Source organism: Phocoena sinus, chromosome 7 (assembly GCF_008692025.1).
Source record: "Phocoena sinus isolate mPhoSin1 chromosome 7, mPhoSin1.pri, whole genome shotgun sequence".
Taxonomy (NCBI): Eukaryota; Metazoa; Chordata; class Mammalia; order Artiodactyla; family Phocoenidae; genus Phocoena; species Phocoena sinus.
Genome location: NC_045769.1, coordinates 47,055,645 through 47,078,237, shown reverse-complemented (window position 1 = coordinate 47,078,237; position 22,593 = coordinate 47,055,645). Strand labels below are relative to the sequence as shown.

Below are 22,593 nucleotides of genomic sequence, written 5' to 3'. Positions count from 1 at the left end.
ATCAATTTTTAACCATGGAACTAAAGGTTGAAAACAAAATAGTGTTATAATGGTTACAAATATCTAAATTAGAAATATGTAATAATACTATAAACTGAATTCTGATTAGTTTTTTTGTGTTTATCAAAGAATTTTTCCACATTAACATAAAGCTTATAAGGTAAACTTTTGTCTTAATATTATTTTGAATTTTTTACTGAAGTAAATATCTGTTATGCATAAAATAATGATAAAATATGTACAGGTTAATGTGACGGTTCTCACAGTATACTAGGGTGTTGACTCCATTTAAACTTCAGTATGTCCTAGGCATCACCAATGAGTAAAGTACATATACCTTGGCCATTCATTTAACATAGTTTTTAAAATTACAGACCCAGTTCTAATTTCTATTTAATTTTTTGTTATTCTCTTTTTTCAAAGTGAATGAATACTCTTATATATTCTAAAAATTTACATATTTTAACTAACAAAATAATATTTTGGCATATGCCAAGATATACCGGGGAAAAAAGAACTTTTAGCAATAACCAAAAGCATATTCTTAAAGATATCTAAATATTGCAGGTAAACATAGTTTTGCTCACATTACCCATGTGATTTCTCAATTCTGTATTTTTATCTTACATATTTAGAACTGTAATTAGATTCTGTGCATTGATTTTATGATCCTACAGGGTAATATCATCCAGAAAAGTAAATTAATTCTTAATGGCTGAAAGCATGCATTGATGCTCTGATACTCTCTTACCATTAAAGAAAGCAAACTGTAGAATTTAATAATATGAATTCTTATTTCAAACTTTCAATTATTTTCTCAAATAATAAACCTTTGCCAAATGACCCTCAATATTCGTTGCCTAGTGTTTTTCCACAGTATTTTTTGAAAATAAAGATTATAAACCATACTATAAGGATAGTTACAAAAAATAAATTAAATTATTTTAATAATTTAAAGAAAATTATGGGGTTTTGGCTAGCAATTAAATAAAGATTAGAGAATTTGAGGGAGTTCCTTATTATAAAATACAATATTAATGTAATACCTCCTTGTAAGAAAATCATCTAAATTAAAAACAGTGTTATTTTAATTTTTGTTACTAACCCATGGCATTGGGTTAGGCATTTAATGTGTTCTTTCCATTTCTTCCCCTAATTATCTAATGGCTATTTACAAAGTCACATTCTAAAAGCACTATCCATTTCCACAAATGTGTCAGGGAACTCAGTACAATTAATGAATGACAGGAGATAGGAAACCAGCCATAATATTTTTAAAGAATCACAAAAATAAGACTTAATTGAACTTTCCATTATTTGGAGAAATTTGTGGGAAAACTGAGTAGAAAATTATGAAGGAATTACTCAGAATGTGTTGGTAGTCCACCGTTAATGTGCCAGATTATGGGTGATTAAGTACAGGATTTCTCCACTGAAGGATATTTTGCAGATTATAATTTCACTTAGGTAAGAAAATATGTCAAAATTATGTCAATTAATATAATTTGAACCCAAATCTGACATCTAATTTTTCTTAGCAACAAATTTGTCATGTCTCTATACCAACAACTTATTAAGTAGATACTAGTTTCTTAAATTGTCCAGGACGGTCTGTACTGTTGAAAGAAGCATTAACAGATGATTCATCTCAACATTTCAGTAAGTTTTATCCTGGAAATTCTTTTTTTAATACACACTTTAATTTCCCTGTTTAATTATCTGATATATCTATTTGGGAAGTATTTTGTTACTTTTCTTTACCCACGGTTATCTCAGTATCACACCCTCCCCGAAAAAGTTTGCAGAGGGATACCAGACAAATGGAAGTAACACATTCTATTAGCTTAAGAGCTTTGAAATTAGAGTTAATATAGAAATATCAACATTTTCTCAACCCTAGTTGTTTTTTTCCTTTGTTGCCCACCCCATGATCCAATACAGCGGAAACAGTTCAGAGTTAGTAAAAGAGAGACTTAGACACATCTGGCAACAGCGAACAATGAAAATTCCATTAGTTCAATAGTTAGAGATGTATGTGTAAATAGGCGTGAGTGGCAAATAGAAGACAAATATAATAAATCCAAAGTGATTCCTTTTCTTTTAATTCTCCATCGTGTTCAACTACAGAGTGAGACTCCGAGACCCCCATAAGTAGTTATTCTTTCACCCCCTTTTTAGAATACTGATTATATGGAAAGTTTAAAGACTCTTCCTGGGGGAAAAATGTTTTCCAGCTGTCAAAATTTAAGCTTAGCTAATAGTAGAGCTAATTTTAAAAAGCATTGTTCCCTGATTAAGATATTTGTTCAAAAGTATGCCTTTTAATCCATTTAGATGTTTTATTACTTCCTAAATTTATTTTTCTAGGATATCACTGTACATAATATTATCTAGTAGTAATAGGTATTGTGTACATCTTGGGGAGATATACTCTCATTTTTCTAACATGTGAAATAAATGAGAATTGTTTCAACATAATTCCAATGTCACTAACTAAATTCTATAGTAGAAACATTGTCAAACTACATGAGAATACGACTCCGAATAAATATATTTATTTTGAATAATGCACTTACCCAGCACAGCTCCTAAGGAAATTCTTGGTGAAATATTCTTAGAATGGAATTTGATTTTCTGAGATTCCGCAGAAGAAATGTACCCCCAGACAAGGTGCGGAAGGGTGAAAGCTTTGCAGTGTAACCCTGCAGGCAGGGTGAGGTCCAGTTAGCAGAGCTTGATGATCTAAAGCAGGAGGTGACACTCTCTGCTGGAGAGAGAGGGTTGTTCTGAGTAGATTGGAAGGGTTGTCACATTGTATGTGCTCAGCAGCAGAAGGGAAACATCAGAGCTTCCTGTTACATCACTCTGACCCCGCCTGCAGTTAGTGTTAGGTTACTTTCTTTCTCAAATGGCATACCCCAGGAAAGCAGCACTCCTTTTTTTATTCTGAGACAAGAGCAAGAAGCAGCCTGAACAGACAGAGATCATATGCTTTATGAATACATTGTTAGCAGCAAAAGCTGGCTGGATTTCACCTTGACTGAGTTCTGTTAGAACTTGTCAAACAGAGATGCCTATGATTTGAAGGAAATCTGAACATAGTATTCTGCTCAAAGAATTAAAGGAATTAAGAAGTGTGTGCGTGTGTGTGTGTGTGTGTGTGTGTTGAATTATACTTTACAAAGCATCAAGGGAATTTTTTAATCTAACATGTCTTTCTTCATAAAGGAACACAGAAAAGTAATAACTATTTTTCCCTCATAATTAGTTCTGTGATCTAACTCTTGTTAATTTGGATCTCTGATAATCGGAGCTATTCCCTGATCAGTTTTCCACAATTAAATGATGAAACTCTATCCTGTAGGTTTTGAACATTTTTTTTATTTTGTTCATGACATAGATATGTGTGTATGTGTCATAACCAAACCCATTGTGTGTGTATGTGTTGTGTGTGTATACATATACATACATAATTATTTTTCATTATATATAAATATATATCTTAGAGAAAATAACCTTTTGAGAATGTGTTTATATATTTAAAATAATTGCACATATTTAAAAATATTTGACTTGTTATCACCTATGAAATAAAAGAGTAATTAATACCACTACACTTATACCTCAAAATAGCCTTAACAAAAATGCCAATAATTTGTAGACTTAAATTATGAAACAAGGTAAAATATGAAACATACTTTAATGTTTTCGAAAAAGTTTTGCCTCAAAACATAAGTTTATTCTAAATGTGTTTAATAAATCATTGGAAGTTATCAGGGGAGAAAGTTTTAAATTTGAAATGAACTTTTTTTTTGACAATATGGTGTATGTGTGAGATACAACAACAATAATAATTTCTGAAATCTAAACAGCACTAAAAGTCACTTATCTGGGCATCAATTTTCTATCTGTAAACTAGAAGAGATGTATCAAAGAATATCTAAAATCCATATATTTTTAACACTTTCAGTCAACAAATTAGGTAACATTTAGAAATACATATGATATGATGATGATTACTCAATTCTTAGTAAATCTGAAATCAGAGGCAATGAGATATTGGTGTGTTACTGCAATTCCAGAACAAAATGAGATTCTCATATTCCTTGTAGAATAACAAAGGAGGACCAGGCAACATAAATTAAAGAGAATTCACATATTTTAAACGGTATGTTCCTGCTGACACTTTTATTACTTGGAAGAAACTTATTATAGAATTGTTGATCTTAAGATCAAGAGGATCAAGGTTGATAAAAATAAATACATATAAAAATTGGATACATACTAATCTCTATCAAATTATAGTTTTAAAGCTTGTAAGAAACTAACTTATACCTATTTGGTTATTGAGAAATAGAAAATAACCATAGGTTGCAAGTTTACAGAATATTGTCATTTCCAGTTAGGACTAGGTTTTGCTTTGCTTTGGGAGGCTGCTGAGATGTATTTCATTTGGAGTTATTTCTTTCAGCCCATGAGAAGAAAAGTCAATGTTGCAGATTATGACCAACTCCACAAACAGTGGTTCTTTAATCAGAATACTGACATGGATATTGCCAGGTGAAAGCTTTACTGAATTCTGCTGTGGAGTGAATACACTAAGGGAACCACTAAGAAGAAATACAAAGCACTGGGATTGGACCAAGAGACATGAGATTCCAGTACTGGTTCTGATACTTTCTAGTGTGACCTTTGACAAAACATTTTACATGTTGCTGTTCCCATCTTAAAATTCAAAGCAGAATCAAATACTAGAATTTAATATGTGCCTGAATGATTACTGTCCATGTCTTCTGATCTCTCATGCTTGGTATATCATCTGACTCCTAGTAAGAGGTCAAAATATAGCTTTTGAATTTAAGTTATAAAAAACTAAAACTTTTGCCAATAAGTTTGCAAAAGTACTAATATTTTTTCTTCAAGAGTCATTGATTTCATTTGCCCAACACTAGTAAAGTCTAGGGAATAAAAAAATCTGTGCTTTGGACTTATGTCCTAAGAATCTGAAACCAATCCTGTTTCTCCTCTACTATACATCCTCTTTCTCCTTTACTAATACTACACTAAATGGGAAGGCTAATAGAGGCAATAGTATTTATATTTAAATTAATGTTCAGGCACATGGTTATACTCCATGAAGTCCCTTGGATAATTTTTATTACTTATCATTTAAAAGCCTTATTTAGAAATAACAGGCAAACTGCATCCCACTAATCAGATTCTAAATTGCCATTTTATAAACTCCAGATGAAATAAATGGCATGAGGACTTTCAGGGAGCCACTCTGGATATGAAGGGACAGGTGAAAAGATGGATCTCAACACTGAAACATGACAACAGATATTTGGAAAAAATGCAGTAGAACAAAGTGAAAGCATTTCAATAATCATTGAGGTGATTCTTAACCAGTGAGGCATTAATCAATATATTAATTTAGCCTTATGTATTTTATTTATAAAATAATTTTTTTCCAGAACAGATGATTAAAGACACTTACACTCATTTAATAAGTGATCAAACCTATATTTTGAGCTAGATACTGTACTAGCTGTGTTGGGGAATTAAGAAAAGAATAGGATGTATTCTGTTATCTAGTTGTTTATAGCATAGATTGACTAGCACATGAGGAATCAAGTGCCAAATTCTCTGCAATTAACAACTAATGTTGCAAACGCAGAGTCTAGATGTAACCATGCAGGACACTGTCAATAAGGTTTTCTATAGAACTCAGGAATGATGTACAATGCAGAATGATAATAATGATAATATGATAATATTGTAATATGATAATATGATAATAATTAGTCATGCTTGCCCATTTCAGAATCCTAGACACAGATTTGTGCCTACATTTGTGGTCCCATGTAAGGCACATGAGAGCCGTAGTCCACCAGTAATGAGCACCAATTACCATGTGAAATGCACTTTGACTAACACTCAGGAGGAGGCTATCTCAAAATATCTGGATTACTGTTTATATTATTTGACTAACTTAGTCAAATTAGACCATAAATGTGGTTTGGGTTGAACTGACCACTTATTTTGAATTCGTGTGGCTACTGCCTTGGAGCATAGTTCTACCACAAACAAAACAAAACAAAACAAAACAAAACACTTTTAAATGAAACATATTATGAACAGACTGTCCTTGGTGAGAGTGCAAGAAAGAACTTTAAAAATTATTTCTATGAAGTTTTTCAGGTATTATGTTGTGAATTAATAATTCCTCTGTGTTCTCAACTGTCGGAAAGTCATTACTTATACTCAGAAAATGTATGCATCAACAAAATTATGTATACCATGCATTGTTTAAAATGAACCAATAATTTGGGGAGAAACACACAATTTTTATAATCTTTAAATCAAAAAAATCCTAGTAAGGAAGTCGACCTGACCTTCTATTATTTTACTTAAATTGCTTAGCATATTTAAAGTTATTTTATTACTAAATGAATTGCATTTAGTAGAAGGACCCAGATCTGATGGCTGAGCCATTGAAAGTGAATATGCTGTTTTCCATTATTAAAACCAAAGGGCTGATTTCACTCTAATTATACACATAATTTATCATTTCAAGGAGATCTTGATGTTGTTTTTAAAATATTTACTATAAATACAAATTTGAAAAGAACAGAAAACTTTAAATTTGAAGTGAGTACCATGACATCAGGTCCCTATATGGATAAATAAAATTATTTTACTAGTTTATATAGAGTATTTCTTTCAGTATTTTATAATGTGTTTCCCCAAGAAAGTCAAACAACATATCAGTAACAATTGGCTACAAACCTGCCTGTTCTTTTCATTGATTCTTATGAAGTTCTGATGGATTTGGATCTTCTAAGGAACTCAGTATTTTCTTATAGATATTAGTGAGTGTTTGAGCCTCTCCTCCTCCAAAAGGGCTAACTGTTGCTAGAATTAAAAGCTAAGACTGGCAAATGAGATATGCCATGGGCTAATTAAAAATTAATTTTAAAATACAATAAAATTATAAATGCTCACAAAATGAACTTCCTGAGGATGAAGTCCCCTAAGCAGGGTGATCATGTGCCCCAGTTTGCTAGGGCAGTTCCAGTTTATATATTTATATTCAAAAGTGTCCTGGTTTGGATGAAAAATTATATATGGTCACCCTAGCTATACTTATCCATATTGCACTGACAAGTGGTACATAAATACTGAGAGTGAGTAATTCATCTGGGAAACTAGAATCGCTTTTCCCAGAAGAGTTTAAAATAGTTCTTATTTCTAGGATAGTATTAGTTGGCATTGAAAAAAATGCCCTTTTCGTCGCTGGATATGTATTGTGAACTTATTCTGAAATGCTTCTTATTTGCTGAATATCCATCTTCATTGTGAAAATAAATGGTTTATTTAATTTTGTGTTTATGCATGTTGACCTAAGCAACATTTGATTAAGTGACCACATCTTACATTTTGCTTAAAAAATTAATTATTAAGTTCTAAGAATGCCAAATAGTATGAATGTTTTCCCAGTACAGACTATTTTATTCAGCTATTGTCATATTTATATAACTTGTAAAATTATTAGCAATTTATATTTTCTTTTCAATAATTTATTTGTGTTTAACATCACTCTATCATACACAGTGAAAGCTTTTAAATATAAAGCAGTGTGGAACTATATATAATGCATATATTAAAGAATAATGCAATGTATTTGCCTAAGAATTCTTAACACCTTTGAGAAAGTATTTTTTTTTAATACTTAGCTTTGAGGAGTTGCGTATCTACAGTCTCATCCTGCCATCTAGTGTTAAACATTCTCAAATTGCCAAAGTTGCTCTCTTAAGTGAAATAATAATGGAATTCTGTCCTTTTTTCTTTAAATAAAAATCCCAATAGCTAGGGAAGATTTCTAAGAAAACAATCTGATGCACATGATGACTAGAGTTATAGTGGGCATGTACTTATTGTAGCTATACAATTAAAATATCCTTTTATATACAGCAAAAAGAATATGTACTTCATACAGTATTTAGATGCAAAGGCAAACAATCATTAAATATGAAAACATGAGTGAAACATTACAAATTAAAATGACATACCACCTTTTTTCTTCCAATGAATGTACATATCACATATATGTAACATACATACATTTAAATATTTGAAATGATCTAAAGCAGGACAACTCTGAAGCCTATGGCTACGTTAAAGTGGATTAACTCCTACATATCTGATCAGGAATACAAATCAGATTTTCAAAAGCTCACAACAGAGTGAAAAGTGTCTTTCACATCTGACAAACAAGGACCTCACTGTATTCAAGCATGAAAAATATTTGTTTTACCACTATGTGTTAGGAAAAAAATATCAATGATTAATTGGTTATAATCCTGCCAGTCTGGCTTAATACAGCTGATATTTGAGAGACAATATTTGGGGGCATATTAATTCCCCCTGAAATCTACCTTTCTAAATAGTTGTATCATCAGAAAGCAAGGTTTCTGAACTAGAGCCATCCATTGGATGTTAACTGATCATCATATTAATTGATCATCTGCCATGTACCAAGCATTTGGATAGATACTGGGAGTACAAAGTTGGATAATAGGGACATGGTCCCTGCTCTCAAGGAATTTAGCTTCTATCCTCAGGTAGACATTTAGGGAAATACACTTACTTTTACTCATATTGCTCAAATATTCCAATTGCTTAAAAGCAATATGTTCAATGACTGAAACACATCAGGACTGAGTGGATAGGAAGGTAGGATGGAGGGAGGACATACTTCTTGCAGAAGAGCATTTTCTCTGAAGGGAATAATTACTCTGGAACCTAAAAGTCAAGAAATATGAGGTATTCCATGCATTAGAAAGGAGTCTGTTCTCCATAGGGCCCAGAAGCAGAGATTGAGAGTAGGATTTAGGTTCCCACAGTTTACTGAAGGAGTGCTCTTTAGACTTTAGGAGAAAGCATTAAGGGAGGGAATGAAGCAGGACTGGAAGAAGAATGAGGTGAGCAAGCATGCGGTCTCAGGTAAAATCTGGATTTGGCCTAATGCATAAGGCTAGGGCTCTGGAGTATAAATTGCCTGTCAGATTTGTCCTCCCCTGCTGCACAGGAGTCTGTCTTTTCATAGCTTCTTCTTAGTCAGTCCTTGTGTGAAGCGCTCTGGGAGAGGGAAACAACTTCTAGGGAAAGTAACTACTATCAGCTGAGGACAATTGGCAGAAGGACGCAGCTGGGAACTATTAGCAGCCAGTTCTCCCAGCAACAGGGAGGTGAGTGCACCAGCTCAGTACGGGTGGTAAACCAAAACAAAGCTGACTCGGAATACTACTGCAAGTAAGCAAAACCTGTTCAAGCGCTGCACCTCCATTGTTCCTAGAGTCTGGAGATCAGTGAGCAAGAAGAGAGTTCCAGGTGAGTATATCAGAACATAGTAAGTAGGGCCATGTAGGTTGTGATAAGGAATTTGTGTTTTAATCTATTTGCAATGGTCATGCACTCCAAATCAAGTTTTATGCTTTATTCTGTGAGGCTGGGTGGGACTGGGGTGGTGGGGGTGGCGTGAGTAGGCAAGTACAAAACCTTTCCCTGGGAAATGTTTCTATGTCTTTCTGCAGAGTTATTAGGGAGTTAATGTCTGCAATGTCAACCATGGTCCCTTATATATGGTATCCTTAAAATGCATTTCTCATGGTATTTGTGACTATTCAGAAAAAAAAATACTATGGTTGGAGGACCCTCTTTTTTTGGATTAGTTGTAAGGAAGCATAAAAAATAGATTCAAATTTTAGTTGTATTAATTAGTGTATCTTTAAGTACTTAATATCTAGCAGTGCTTCTGTGGTCTCTGCTCTGTTTTAGGGGAAGTTGAGGAAGAAGAGTAGCATTGTTGATGACTGGCGTTTTTCCAGAAATATGCTGTATGCTTTAGACATTTTCTTTAACTCTGAATAAGATTTTATTTTCACTTTTCAGGTGAGGAAATAGAATCTTAGTAAGTTTACACAACTGGATAAATTGGTAGAACTGGAACTTGAAGCTTAAGTTGTTTAGTTTTCAAACCAGTCCTCCTTCTTCATGACATTATGAGTAAAGTATTTAATCTGGCAAAGTACTTCAGATATTTTTGGGATAAAACTATGGAATATAATTCAAGTGATATTAGCTACTGGAGTTTCAGTTACATGATTCTGCACTGAGAAAAAGAAAATAATGAGTAGTAGCAATATAGGAAAACACAGAACAGCGTTCAGAAAGTTTGCATTAAAGCATCACCAGACGCAGATGTAGAGAATGGACTTGAGGACACGGGGAGGGGGAAGGGTAAGCTGGGACGAAGTGAGAGAGTGGCATGGGCATATATACACTACCAAATATAAAATAGCTAGCTAGCGGGAAGCAGCTGCATAGCACAGGGATATCAGCTCGGTGCTTTGTGACCACCTAGAGGGGTGGGATAAGGAGGATGAGAGGAAAATGCAAGAGGGAGGAGATATGGGGATGTATGTATACGTATAGCTGATTCACTTTGTGATACAGCAGAAACTAACACACCATTGTAAAGTAATTATACTCCAATAAAGATGTTTTAAAAAAAAAAAAGCATCACCACTAGCTTGGCTATTTTTCTATTCAAATATATTTATAATCTGGTTTCTATCCAAAGCACACATTTCCAATATTACTCATATATGAATAATAGTATAAGTTTCTGAATATTTGGAAGGATGACACAAGGAATAATGGTGATCATTTTTTAAACTTAAAATTTCTTAGAAACATAAGATATAGTTAAATACTTTAATATGAGTTTTACATAGGTTCATTATAAAAATAAAAACATTCACTGCTTTTTACCCCTTTTACCCATGTTCCATATTAAAAATTTTATAGCACCTCTTAGGCAATTATCTCAAAAACAAATTATTAAAATTTTCTAAAATTCTAAATATAAAATTTTTCTTCATTAATCTTGTTAACAGTAAAACTACTTAATCTCATTTCTCATTTTATGAAATTGTTACTTTAGCAAACAAAATTTACCTAAAATTTCCTACTCTAACTTTTAATTGCCTAATTTATTTGAATAATTCTTACAGATCAAACTATATTTTAAAACTTTGGGAAATAATAAATATTCAACACATTTTAATATCAATAGCTATCATCTTATGGATACTTACAATGCAGCAAACACTGTGCTAAATACTTTCCATGTGTGCTCTCATTTACCCTCATAATCATTTCACAGGCAAAGAAGAGAGAGTCAGGCTTATTGAGTACAAATCCAAATTGGTTTGAATCCAAATCCTATGCTGTTTATTATTGCATTTGATTTGGTGTTTTATGTTTTTCTTCTACAATACTTAAAATATTCTTCATTTGTGTCTGACAGTTTACTGGCAGCCAGTAGATAAAGAGAAACTGTGAGATTTACTGGATTTTAAAGATTTTCTTCCCAATTAAATGATGGTATGTATGTGTGTGTAGCTTGTGAAGGAGAAAAATAAAGAGAATATGCAAAAGGTTGAATAAAATTTTTCCTAACGTATACTTAGCTTTATAATTCCACAAACTTTCTCATTGAACAGTGGCAGATATTTTGAGAAAAAAAATGCTAATTGTTTATTTCTTCATCTCTGGAGTAGAAACTTCTTGGCAAGATGGATCATTTAGGTAGCTCACAGCTGTTTGCATTTTGAAACTCTCTGGAAATCTCCCTAGAGTGATTTACAAATTTTGTAGAACATTCTGTTGAGAATAGGGAATACGTTAAAAAAAAATTGACTTTTGAAGGTCAAAATTCTTGCTTTCTGATTCCAAAAATTGACTTAAGAAGGAAATATTGAAAGTTTCCTCTGACTTCTAACTTGAGAGCACCTGCAGCTTAAGAAAGAGAGGTCAGTAAATTGGAATTACACTCTTTATGAAAATACAGATTAAATATGGATTAAAACCCCAAAGACACTCAGGTTCATAACTGACTTAGCTGATATTATCTCATGATAAATGAAGAAGAGCAAATTATCAGTAGTGTTGACAGAAATGGCTTAATTTTGGTTCAATTGAATTTGCTTAAAACTTACTAGTTAGAATAAATTGTAGATTGAAATAAAATATTTTGGTACTTGAAATAATTTACGCTTCACTAAATTTTGCTAGCTCTTTCAAGAATTATTACAAAAAGAGATTACATACTTTATCATAAGCAAAAGCCAAATGTTAAGGCATTCAGAATCTTCCAAAGTGAGTGGGCCCCCTGTAAAGTAGTAACTTGGAAGCTTGTCATAAAAAACTTCTGTTGTTTATGGACTAATCAGGCACTGAAAAAGAAAATCTGTTGCAGGTGTAGTCAGTTTACATAAGGCAAGCTGCATCCACATAGGCTAGTTTTGGAGGAATATAGCAGACCACTGAAAATGACTTCCTTAATCTACGTGGAATGTGGTTATTACCAACAGAAGAGCCTGGCCAGTGTTGACTTTTGTTTTTTAGTCACAGAACATCTTCACATTTGTTTTGGCTTACCATGTATCGGTGTTGGGGGCTTTAAAATAGAGAACATTTTTATAAAATTCTAAAATGCCAAACTGGAAGAATTTTTATAAGCAGTCAAGTCCAAAACACTATTTCTAAATATGAGTAAATGTGGGGTAAACAAAATTAGATGACAAACAAATTCATCCACCAGGTAGTGTCAGTATTTGTATAATAAACAATATCTCTTAGTTCACACTTCAGAACTTTTCCCCTAGCCTCTGATGGAAAGTGAAAGCCTTAAACAACTTTACATTTATTTTAGTTAACATCTTTTTTGCAGCTAAGCGCTCCAGGTACATAATTGAAAGATCAATTAGTACTAAATGTGTATAACAAGTAAAGAGCTATTCCTCATCCCTCAGACTTTCACATCCAACTTTTTTCTGGCTTCCTTCAATTCTTGCCGTTGAGAGGCACAATTCATTTTTTTATTTCTGCTTCTCTGTATGTGACCTATTCCTCCATATTTTCCCCTGTTCTTTAGAATTTTCTCTTCATCTGTAGTGTTTGAAATTTCATGTGTGTGTGTGTGTGTGTGTGTGTGTAGGGAGTGTGCTGGGTAGGTTTCCCTTTGTTGAATACAATATCCCATTTCAGTAAAGGAAACATGTTATTAGTTCTGTAAAATTTCCCTCCCCTCAATTTTATCTCTTCTATTTTTGTAGAACTTCTATTACAACAAGTTTGGGCTCTTGAATTGAATTCCGAATTTTCTTACTCTTTTTTTCCTCTCCCATTTTCCTTTTCTATGGCTTTTTCCTTCTATAGCTTAGATATTTTCATCACTTTTCTCTCCAATTTCTTAATTTTAAAAATGTTTATTGTATTTTAGTTCTTTTTCTTCATAATCTAGTGTTCTTATTCTGTTCTTTCTCTGCAAATACTAATTATAAGGGTTACAATAAATGGAAAGGTATTTAGCTTTTTTTACATCCCTCAGTAACACAATGAATTTTTCTGTGGGGTTTTTCTGTAAAAGTCATTTACACATCTTTTGTGGGATTTACTGTTAAGTAGATTAGGGTTTTTGTTCTATTGTCACTAGTATGTATCTTCTGTTTTTCTTTTTTTTAATTTATTTTTAATTTTATTGCTATTTTCCTATTTAGCCTACAGAAATACTATCGATTTCATATGTTAAAATTGCATAAAGTAATCTTGCTGAACTCCAGTGTTCTGTTGTTTTAGATTCTCTTGGATTTTCAATTATGACAAGCATATTATATGCAAATAACTAATATCATGGTAATATTTATACCTAATTTCTGTTTCTTGTCTTTTTGCTTTGACTGTAAAACTAAGACAGCCTGGATATGTTAATAGCAATGGTAATAGAGAGCATCTTGCTCCTGTTCCTGAGTTTAATGAGTATGTTTCTAAAATTTTACCCCGAAGTATTATATAATTTTTGGTAGATATCCTTTACCAGATTAAGGAAGGAAGGTCTCTTCTTAATTTGCTAAATTTTTAACTCATAAAACAAGTATCAAATTTAATCAAATGATTTTTCTTTATCTATTGAAAATGATAATTTGGCTTATACTTTGTGTTAATATTTTTTCATTACATTAAACAACAATCGCATTTGAACCATCTTTATATTTCTTGTAAATCATCAGTATTATTGGTTTTTCCTTTTGCCTCAAATAACAATATGGCTCAGTTACTGACCCTGTCTTTAAAAAAAATTTATATTTTCATCATGGATATTTGCTTTATTTTTGATTTATAAAAATACTACATTACAGTATATTTATCTTGGTTACTGAGTTTATGTCCCTTCAAATTTTGTGCCTGAGGCAAGTGTCTCACTTGTCTCACTCTACTCCCAGCCCTGCCAGTCAGATCACATATTTCAGATAGTGCTGATACCAACCAGATATTTGGGAGTAAATTTGTGAATCAAACCTGGTCAGTCAGAAAGTTACATTTCTCTAAACATGGCATTTGGCTCAAGGCTGGCCATAAGACATTTGGGTCAAAGAGAGGGAGACCAGGATTTATTTTTGTTTTTAAGTTAAGATTTTATTATTATTATTACTGCTACTACTACTATTATTATTATTAAAGCAGTTTTAGATTCACAGCAAAATTGAAGGAAAGGTACAGAGTTTTCCCATATCTCCTCTACCATAACACATGCATAGCCTCTCCCATTATCATTATCCCTGACCAGAATGTTACATTAGTTACAGTTGATGAACCTACATTGACACATGATCACCCAAGGTCCATAGTTTACATTATGGTTCACTCTTGCTGTTGTACATTCTATGTTTGGACAATATATAATGACATGTATCCATCATTATGGTATCATACAGAATATTTTCACTGCCCCCCAAATCCTGTGCTCTGTCTATTCATCTCTTCCTCCCCCATGCCCCCAACCCCTGGTAACCACTGATATTTTTACTGTCTCCATAGTTTTGCCTGTTCTAGGCAAATGCCATATATTTGGAATCATACAATATGTAGCTTTTTCAGATTGGCTTTTTTCACTTAGTAATATGCATTAAGGTTCCTCCATGTCTTTCCATGGCTTAGTAGTTCATTTCTTTTTCGTGCTGAATAATATCACATTGTCTAGCTGTAACAGAGTTTATCCATTCATCTACTGAAGCACATCTTAGTTGCTGCCAAGTTTTGGCAATCATGAATAAAATCGCTATAGGTATCTGTATGCAAGTTCTTACGTGAACATACATTTTCAACTCCTTTGGGAACACCAAGGAGCATGATTACTGGATGGTATAGTAAGAGTATGTTTAGTTTTGTAAGAAATTGCCATACTGTCTTTCAAAGTAGTTATACTGTTTTGCATTCCTACCAGCAATGAATGAGTTGCTCTTGCTTTACCACATCTTTTCCAGCTGTTGGTGGTGTCAGTGTACCTTATTCAACCATCCTAATACGTGTGTAGCTCACTGTTGTTTTAATTTGCATTTCCATGGTGACATATGATGTAGAGCATCTTTTCATAAGCTTGTTTGCTGTCTGTATATCTTCTTTGAGGTGTCCGTTAAGGTCTTTGACCCATTTTTAATAGGGTTATTTGTTTCCTTATTGTTGAGATTTAAGAGTTCTTTGTATATTTTGGATGACAGTCCTTTATCCAATGTATGTTTTGCAAATATTTTCTCCCAGTCTGTAGCTTGCCTTCTAAGCTCTTGATATTTTGCAGAGCAGAAGCTTTTAATTTTAATGAAATCTAGTTTATCAATTATTTCTTTCATGGATCATGCCTGAGGTCGGGACTTTATTTCAATTCTTTGAGGTAAGAGAGTACAAACTTTTCTAGAAAACTTTACTCTGAGAGGATGTGGGACTTAAATTCTGGAAGTCATCTTGAAATCCTGTGAGATTAGAAAATAAAGGCAAAAAATGTTGGGCAGCAGAATCAGAGGTGAAGATAGATTGAATTCTGATGACAATATGAGACCCTGAATCCAACCATAATGCAGTCAGATACCTTTGACTTTTTCAATTTTTGTGATAAAAAATATCCCTGTTTTGTTTCAGACTGTGTGGGCCAGATTTTTTCTCATTTGTAAGCAAATTGATGAGGAGATCATACCTGTTGTCCTAAAGCTCTATTTTATTTATTGTTACGTTATATGATTAAATGCCTGTGCACCTCTCTCTCTTTGGTAAGATGAATTATCATGTATTATTACTCCCTTTAAAAGTGGTCTGAATAATCCTAGCCAAGACTTCAGCTATGTGGTTAGAATAGTTCAGAGGTTGGGCCTGAGCGGCTGACAAGATCAAGGTTTCCTGTTCTGCAAAGCAGAATGCAGGGAAGGCAACTAAGATGTGTCCATGTTCAAGTCCTTGAGAAAGAACTAAAAGTCAAAAATTGGAGAAAGTAAATACAAATGCTAATTTCATAAAAACGAGACAAGAGCAGGAAGAGCTGGTGAAAAAATCAGAAAGTCCCCTAAATAGTTGGTTACTTTAATGTCATATTCTTCCTTCTTCTGGTATAAAAATTGGACAGGCCTCCTTCAATAGTCAGGATCGGAAGTCATTTATATAATATATTGTCATATGATATATATTTAAATATATTTGTACAACTATATGAGATGATTGGTAGAAATATATATGGAATAAATTAAACGTAGACTATATGGATTATAAGGCATAGCACACTAATTTGCTGAGTAAGAAATCATAACACATGGATGCCCATTTATAACCGAAAAGGTTATTAGCAAATTCCAATTAAAGGAGGTAAGTAGAGTGGAGCTTGTGGAATAATTTTTTTCTTTGTCTTAGAACTCTTTATCTTTGGAATAACTGAAGAGCATTAATTTTTATTTTTTGAAGCATAAAAAACTCATGAGTATAACAGTCACACATTACTATTCAGGATAATATATTTTATTTATTATACTGTAAAAAATAAAATCATTTGAGCAATTTTCAGCATACATGGTTAATTTTGAACAGAGAATAAACAAAGTCGGTAAATAAGCATTATATGCCGTATAATGTAATTCTATATAAAATTCACAGTTAGATGCATTTGATTATGCAAAATAAGGGAAAACAATACCACCAGCGACAATCTTATTTAAAAACACAGTAAACATAATATTCATATGCATTAAACATTGCAAACCATCTCTCAGTGTGTGTCTTTCTTGACTAAGTAATGAAGCCATGAATAGTTGTTGGCGAAAATAGTCAACTCCCCAATGTGCTGTTTATATGTCCTTGGTAGCAACTTGCAACTTGACCTAGGGAGACTTTACCCTTTATTTAAAACTATTGCTATCCATGTATAAAAGACAACAGGAATATTTCACAAGAGATTTTGATTTCCAAAAGCTCCAAATTCCAGAGCAGAGACTCAGTTTAAGGCAGTTACTTATGTATGAATATTTGAAATCAAGATATAGAAATTTTCTTAAGTGAACAAATTGACACTATTTTTCAATGATATAATTTTTATGCCATAGGGTGTATATTAGAACTTTTCAAGTTATGCCTCAAAATACAGTGATTTTATAGTTCACATCAGCTGTACCCTGACTTCACATGAATGGTCTGGGGGGGATCATATTTTTAAATAAAAAATCAGCATGAATAAACTAAGTAATTAAACATATATTCAGTGATCAGTGAATACCACTTTAAATTGAAATAGTCATGAAAGAGTAGTGTAGGTAAGTGCAAAAATATATATAAATATATCAAAATTGGGGGATGGGGTGGGGTTAAGTACCAATTACTGAGTCATCGAAGGATTTTGAGTGGTGGAGAAACATATGAATTAATTCTTAAGTGGTTGCCAAGGTTTGGGGAAGGAAAAGGAGTGAATAGGTAGAGCAAAGAGGATTTTGAGGACAGTGAAAATACTTCGTTTGATACTATAAATGGTGGAATCATGTCATTACACATTTGTCCAAACCCATAGAATGTACACCAAGAGTGAACTATAATGTAAACTGTGGACTTAGAATGATTATGTTTTGTCAGTGTAGTTTCATCAGTTGTAATAAATGTCCCACTCTGTTGCAGGATGTTGATAATGGTGGAGGCCATGCATGTGTAGGGTCAAGAGTTATTTGGGAAATCTTGAAATGTCCTCTCAATTTTGCTGTGAACCTAAAAGTGCTCTAAAAAAATAAAGCTTAAGGAAAAATTTAAAAAAGAAAAGAATTAAATTAATAATGATATGAAGAATGAAGTAGATGTAAAAAGCCTGGGAGTTAGATGAACTTTATGAAAAAGGAAGCATTAGTGTTTAGAAACTGATTGGAAGTAGTGTATGAGGGAAAATAAGAAATCAAAATGGGTTCAAACTTTCAAGCCTGAGGAGCAGGCAGAATTATTATACTATTGCTAGAGAGAAGTAATTAAGCTAAACTAAATGGATAAAGTGGTTAGTTGTTTCTAGATGACAAGTTCAAATTTTAATGTGAAATTTGAAGTGAACATCATAGAATCTGAAATATCTAGAAGGCTGTTGAGATGTCAGACTGTACATGACTCAGCAGAGAAGGAAAGGTATAGATCTGGATAAAGTGAATTAACTCCAGAGAAATATTAGTTAAAAGCGTGAGAGTGAATAACACATATGTTTTCTAGTAGAATCTTCCTTGCTGATAATTTTCTCTTCCTTTTCTACAGAAATAACATGACTTTGTTTTAAAAGCATGAATTACTGGTTGCTTTGTGTGCAAAGCCTAATTATAAATGAATAGGTTTCAGGAGTTTTAAATATACTTGCTATTTTTGGTAAGAGAAAAGTTTGTCAAGCATAAAATTAGGAAGTACATAAACAATTTCCTTTTGATTGCCACTAAGAAATTCCCTTTCCCACCAAGTCTTTTCTTATCATGATCTGTATTTAACACACAGCTATTCAGCCATCTTTACTGATATGATGAGCCATAAGCAAATAAAAGTTACATCAATCAAAATCAGGCAGGCACATGACGTAGAGTTGACTTTCTTTGTTCAGATATGGTTTGGCTCAAGATTGTTCGAGGTACTGGTTAATGCAAAAGGAGAAAAAGTATGTCTAGGGAGGGAATCACATGACAGAATTCTTTTATTACCAGCTCTTTCCAAATGAATGATCTTTCCAAATTGAGTGATCTTTATCAGAAGAAGATGCTTGCCACTATTTTAGATGTGAAACCCCAAAACCACTTGATCTTTAATAGTTGTATTTCTTAATCTGGACATAGGCTGTGAAAAATATAATTGTATACATGATCAAAACAAATAAGTGACAACATATTCTCAAATAGGATGATCACCAAATGGTAAAATGGACTGATTCGATGTCAGTTGTATGATAAATTGTAGTTAAATGGCAGATAGTTAGAAAGGGATTGAGAGAATAATAAGTTCATAGTAGACAGTTAATAAGTTATAGCCATAGAATAAGCAATTTGACCAGATAAGTAAAGGAACTCTAATGCAAATGCATTAATAGCAAGTAATATATGCATAGAAAATTCATGAAAAATTCATTAAAAAGATTTCAGGAGAGAAAAGTTTTATCCAAAATATTTAGTAGAAATAATGTTGTAATGTAACAAATTTATATCTTTTTAACAAAAATTTCTTCATATACTATTTTCACTGGCTGCTTCTTTCTTTTTCTTTTGGTTTTAATTAATCCCCCTTTTGATATTCTTTGGATGAAACCTAAAAAGGAAGATAAATAAATTTATGCATGATAAAGTAACAACATAATAAAACATTTAATCTAAAATTTCTTCAAATTATCTTTTAATGTTTAAAACCAAAAAACATGTAATTGGTTTAAAAGTCTTTAATTTGTCTATATCTTTGTGTAAACAACCTCTTTCTAAGGATGTCACTTTGCATAAATGGGTAATCATTATTGATTTTTATTATTCACCTTGAGCTACAAAATAATACTCATTTTATTAAAGTGGACATGTGGCTATGTGGAGTTATAGATGATTTTTATTTACATATTAATACTCTATAAATATGCAACATTTTTATTGTCAGAAGAAAGTAAATACATTAAAGTTTTGTGCATTAGAAAGCTTAAAGATATTTTGGTATAATCCTTTAAAATGAAAGCTTAGTATGTAAATATTAAAAGAATAAAATATTTTGTTTAAAATTGATTTTTTTCTATGAAGACACATTAAAAGGAATTACAGTTAACATATCTGGCAATATTATCAAAATGTAGTTGAAAAGGGGACACTTACTTAAATCATAATACTGTTTCTTATCATAAATAGAACTCATTTCATACTTTCATAGATTAAAATTCATTCATAATTTCAATATAATTATTATCTTAAACACTAGTGAATTAATAGGAAGAATGTCCTCTATACCTTTTTTACAAGTCTTAAGACATGCTTTTTTAGAGGTAAAATTGTTTTCATTCCCTCCACATCCACTGTACTTAAAAGGGCGGCATTTCCCAATGATTGAATTGTAGTAGAATCTACTCTCATTGGCTTGACATAATCCTCTGTCTGCTGGGCTCAGACACCAGGAGGGGCCATAAAATTCTAAAAACATCAAGAAAACATGGTAAGCCATATATGACAGTTAATCTGAAACTTTCATATTTATTGTTTATAGATTAGTCTTCTGGCATGTTTATGTAAAACAGTAATCTGAATGAATTAAAGTAACAAAATTCATGTATTTCAATTCCAGGAAAATGTTTAACCAATCTCCAAGTGTCCACTATACTGACACCTTTCTCCAATAAATGTAAAAGTAGGTACATTTGTTAAAGGAAAGGAAAAGAAGTTGTACACTTCTTTTCAAATGCTACTCTTTATGTGACAAAACTAGTTGTACATAATACAAACAACAACTGTTCAACAATTTAATTTGTGAAAATTTATTAACCATATCAATTTTTAAAAAAATTATCATTGTTTACATATCATTTGTTCATGAGTATTCAACTTTGCAAAAAAAGTCCTGATGAGCAAAATCCTTACTCATTGTATGACACAAACTGAAGCCGAGAAAGAGTTCTTTCCCTGACTAAAGTTCTGAATGATATAACATATCACAATTTAAAGCGCAGGGAATCAGGTATAGCAAATTCTAACCTTAAGCTTTGGAAAAGGAGCTCAGAAGAGATGATCTGGCTTAGTAATAAAGTTTTCTTGTGAATTGAACCATCAGTTCTAGATGAGTTAGATATTTTTGCAAAGGAAGGAATATTGCTAAAGGCAGGAAAGATCAAACATTTACAGGTTTAAACCAGACAGACAGGCTGGTCTGTCAATGGGACCAACCACTTTCAAAAACAGAAGGAAAAAAACCGTGCAATTAGAGTAATGAAAGGATAACTCATTTCCTTAAGGCGAAGCAGAAAAATGGTTTCAGCCCAATGATAATTTTTAGCTCCTTCTGGAATTCCTGTCAGTGAGGGGAAGCTGGTACTCTTCAGTAGCGGAGCTAAACTGCTTGATATTATTGGTAAATCAGTACTGCAGGTAAATTGGTGGATGGTCAGGAATCAATAAAAGAGAGCTTTGGTGGCTTTGCCAAATAGTGAGATGTGGTACAGCAAATGCAGATGAAGGGGATTTGCTAAATGTATATCACTGGCAGAAAATAGAACTTTGAGGAATCCAGTAGCAATGAAGGCAAATAGGTTGTGCAAAAAAGCAAGAAGTGGTTTGATGGCAAGTGAACCCCAGGTGAATAGACTAAAAGAGAAATAAAACAATTTGAGAAAAAAATGAAAAAGATCTTAAATTGATAAACACAATTTTATAACCTCCTGCCTTCTATGTATTTAAATATTAGAGTGTCTTGATATAACGTCTCATGTAAAGAGAAATTCTGGAACATATAAGAGAAGCAGTGGGAATACTATGGGAATAATTTATGATAAAACATTGTAGAAAGGTGACATTTTCTGTCAATTCAAGAACTGAAATCACATTAAAAATTTTTGTATTATTTAGTCTTTGACTAGGTGTGTAGACACTGATTTTTTTTTTTTTTTTTTTTTGCGGTACGTGGGCCTTTCACTGTTGTGGCCTCTCCTGTTGTGGAGCACAGGCTCCGGACGCGCAGGCTCAGCGGCCATGGCTCACGGGCCCAGCCGCTCTGCAGAATGTGGGATCTTCCCGGACCGGGGCACGAACCCGTGTCCCCTGCATTGGCAGGCAGACTCTCAACCACTGTGCCACCAGGGAAGCCCTAGACACTGATTTTAAAAGAAACTCCTAGGATCTATAAAACATCATTCAAAATCATGTAGTCTAATTTATGTTTGGCCTCACCCCATTTGGGGGTTACAGTGCATGATTATTGCCATCATAAATCAAATTTAAAATGTACTTGGTGAGAATGTGTGCTTAATTTTTTAGAAAATGTCAAGGTCTTTTTGCCCCAACAATGGCTCAAGTAAGAGGAAATTTCTAACAACCTAGGAGAGATATGTTCTAATTGAGTCCAATATTGTGCAAGCTTTTCCAATAGGTATGTTGTGGATTCTCATTAATCCACAGCCAAGAATATGAGATGATGAGATGGTTATCAGTTGCCACCACTTCTAATTCCATGAGTCATCCAAAGTCACCACCT

The 22,593-nt window shown here is 32.7% G+C and overlaps 2 protein-coding genes across 14 annotated transcripts in view; both read right to left on the bottom strand.

Moving 5' to 3' along the window:
- CALCRL (calcitonin receptor like receptor) overlaps positions 1–2,788 on the bottom strand; it is a 104,772-nt gene extending 101,984 nt beyond the window's left edge. For 7 of the 8 annotated variants that reach the window (XM_032638383.1, XM_032638384.1, XM_032638385.1 and 4 more), the window contains exon 1: positions 2,577–2,769. The gene's annotated coding sequence lies outside the window, so the exon portion shown is untranslated. Of the gene's footprint in view, positions 1–2,576 lie in introns of all 8 variants that reach the window. The other variant, XM_032638390.1, reaches the window with a different exon arrangement.
- Positions 2,789–16,883: 14,095 nt separating this feature from the next.
- The window catches only part of TFPI (tissue factor pathway inhibitor), a 77,059-nt gene continuing 71,349 nt past the window's right edge, over positions 16,884–22,593 (bottom strand). For 5 of the 6 annotated variants that reach the window (XM_032637568.1, XM_032637570.1, XM_032637566.1 and 2 more), the window contains 2 exons: positions 20,364–20,543; positions 16,884–19,689 (listed from right to left, as the gene is read on the bottom strand). In XM_032637568.1, the coding sequence (XP_032493459.1) occupies positions 19,583–19,689; positions 20,364–20,543 (287 nt within the window). In that variant the 3' untranslated portion in view covers positions 16,884–19,582. The remainder of the gene's footprint in view (positions 19,690–20,363; positions 20,544–22,593) is intronic. The other variant, XM_032637572.1, reaches the window with a different exon arrangement.